The sequence below is a fragment of the Bison bison genome, unplaced genomic scaffold, assembly GCF_000754665.1.
Source record: "Bison bison bison isolate TAMUID 2011002044 unplaced genomic scaffold, Bison_UMD1.0 scf7180017864299, whole genome shotgun sequence".
NCBI classification, from domain to species: Eukaryota; Metazoa; Chordata; class Mammalia; order Artiodactyla; family Bovidae; genus Bison; species Bison bison.
Genome location: NW_011494871.1, coordinates 2,611,600 through 2,613,649, shown reverse-complemented (window position 1 = coordinate 2,613,649; position 2,050 = coordinate 2,611,600). Strand labels below are relative to the sequence as shown.

Sequence of the window (2,050 nt, the reverse complement as noted above, 5' to 3'; positions counted from 1 at the left end):
CCGAGGACGAGGCCGGGCCCGGCTGTGCCAAGCACGCCCCCGGGCCGGGCCAGCCGGGCCCCGCCACAAAGCCGCCGGGCGTGGTGGCCTACCAGGGAGGCGGGGAGGAGATGGCGAGCCCGGCCGAGGCGGACGACTCGTACCTGCAGGAGTTCTGGGACATGCTGTCCCAGACCGAGGACCAGGGAGAGGGGCCCCAGGGAGGAGCGGCCCCGGCGGCGGCGGCTTCCGACGCGCAGGTGACTCCAGAGACCCCCAAAGAAGCCAGGTGTGCGGAGGTGACCAAGGACGCGTCCTCGGTCAAGCGCCGGAGGCTTCACCGGGTCCCCACGGAGCTCCCCCCGAAGGAAGAGCCCAAGCACCCGGACAAGGAGCCGCAGGAAGGCGTCCCCAACAGCGACGAGGGCTACTGGGATTCCGCCACCCCCAGGCAGGAGGAGGACGGCGGCGCGAGGAAGACGGGCATCCCCAGGGACAGCGACAGCGGCGACGCGCTCCACGAGCCCTGCGCCGCCGAGCCGGATCGAAGCCCCGCGGCCCTGCCCGCCGCCCCCACTGCCAGCGAGGAGACATCCTGCTCGTCCCGGTTAAAGCCCGTGTCTCCGGTCACCATCACCTGCCCCCTGCGAACGCCGGGGAGCCTGCTGAAGGACTCCAAGATCCCGGTCAGCATCAAGCATCTGGCGAACCTGCCATCCAGCCACCCGGTGGTGCACCAGCCACCAGCCAGGAGCGAGCTGCCCAGAACCAAAATCCCGGTGTCCAAGGTGCTGGTCCGCCGGGTCAGCAGCCGGGGCTTGGCTGGGACCACCCTCCGGGCCGCGGCGTGCCACGATAGTGCCAAAAAGTTGTGAGGTCTCCGAGGCCGAGGTGGAGGGGCCGCATGTCGAGGAATACAACTTTGTCTGGAAACTGCTAGGACAAATATTGCATCCCCAGAGAAAGGCCTTGCTGACAGTCTCCACTCAGAGCCTGGACCCAGGAGCTCTGCCCCCAGGCAGGGGAATGCTGCACAACGGGATTCCCCCTCCAGATAATTCCCTGAGGATTCTTTTCAAGCACTTTTTCCCCCTTTTTTTTAACCTTTTAAAAATCCGCCCCCCACCCCCCCACTTTCTTTTTTTTCTTTATTGCACCGAACGTTCGGAAGTCACCTTTACTTGCCTTTGCAGAAAATAAGACAACCCAACCTAAGGAAGCATCATGCCATGATATTTGGCTGTGTCACCACCCAGCGGGCCTCCAGGAACCATCTGAAGAACCAGAGAGGAGCCCTCCTCTTCCTGACACTTTACTTCCTTATTTTCCTTTTCCTTTCCAGGGGAAAAAAGAAAAAAACAGAAACAAAAAAACACCCTTTGCTGTATCACTGTGTGGGAAACACCTACAAAGCTGAAAGAGCCAGGTACTTACCCGATGAGCAGAGGCAGGACTGATGGGCAGAAAACCTGCTGTACTTTCAGTTGCTAGGTATGCAAATAGATATATATCTACCACTAAATGATCACAGAGTTTGGGTTTGGTGGGTTTATTTAGATCATTTGTTTGGGGAGAAATAAAAACCTCAGCAGAGCAGGGTTTTTTTTTTTTTCCTCTCTCTCTCTTTTTTTATTTCCCCACCCAGTGCAGAGATGAGGACCAGGGCAAGATTTCACTAAATGCCAACAGACACAGTGTTTTAGCATTTATGAACTGTAACCTTTTCATGTGTAGATAACGCATCTTTTACAGATTATCCAGCTGTTAACCTTTTATAATCTGTCAGTAACCTCCAGTTTAAAATCTGGTTTTATAGCTAGACACCGTAACCGCTCCCAAACCATGGATGTTCTTTTATGTACTGTAAACAGAAGCAGTTCTCTTTTTGTTTTATAAGGGTTCTCTGCCTTTCAGTGTAGGGGAAAAAAAAAATCTATTGTGTTGATGTCCCAAAGGAATGCCTTGTCTTGGGTAAAAGTCTGTTTCTCACCCTGGACCCTGGTTTTCAGAGATTTTTACCTTGGTTATAAAAATTTCAGATTCAACCGTGTCTCAGTATGAGGAGTCCAAA

The 2,050-nt window shown here is 54.9% G+C and overlaps 1 protein-coding gene across 1 annotated transcript in view; it reads left to right on the top strand.

Annotated features, from left to right (window-relative positions):
• The window catches only part of AMER2 (APC membrane recruitment protein 2), a 2,033-nt gene extending 1,179 nt beyond the window's left edge, over window positions 1-854 (top strand). The window contains exon 2 of the mRNA XM_010851248.1: window positions 6-854. Coding sequence (XP_010849550.1) covers window positions 6-854 — 849 coding nt within the window. The remainder of the gene's footprint in view (window positions 1-5) is intronic.
• Window positions 855-2,050: the final 1,196 nt, after the last annotated feature.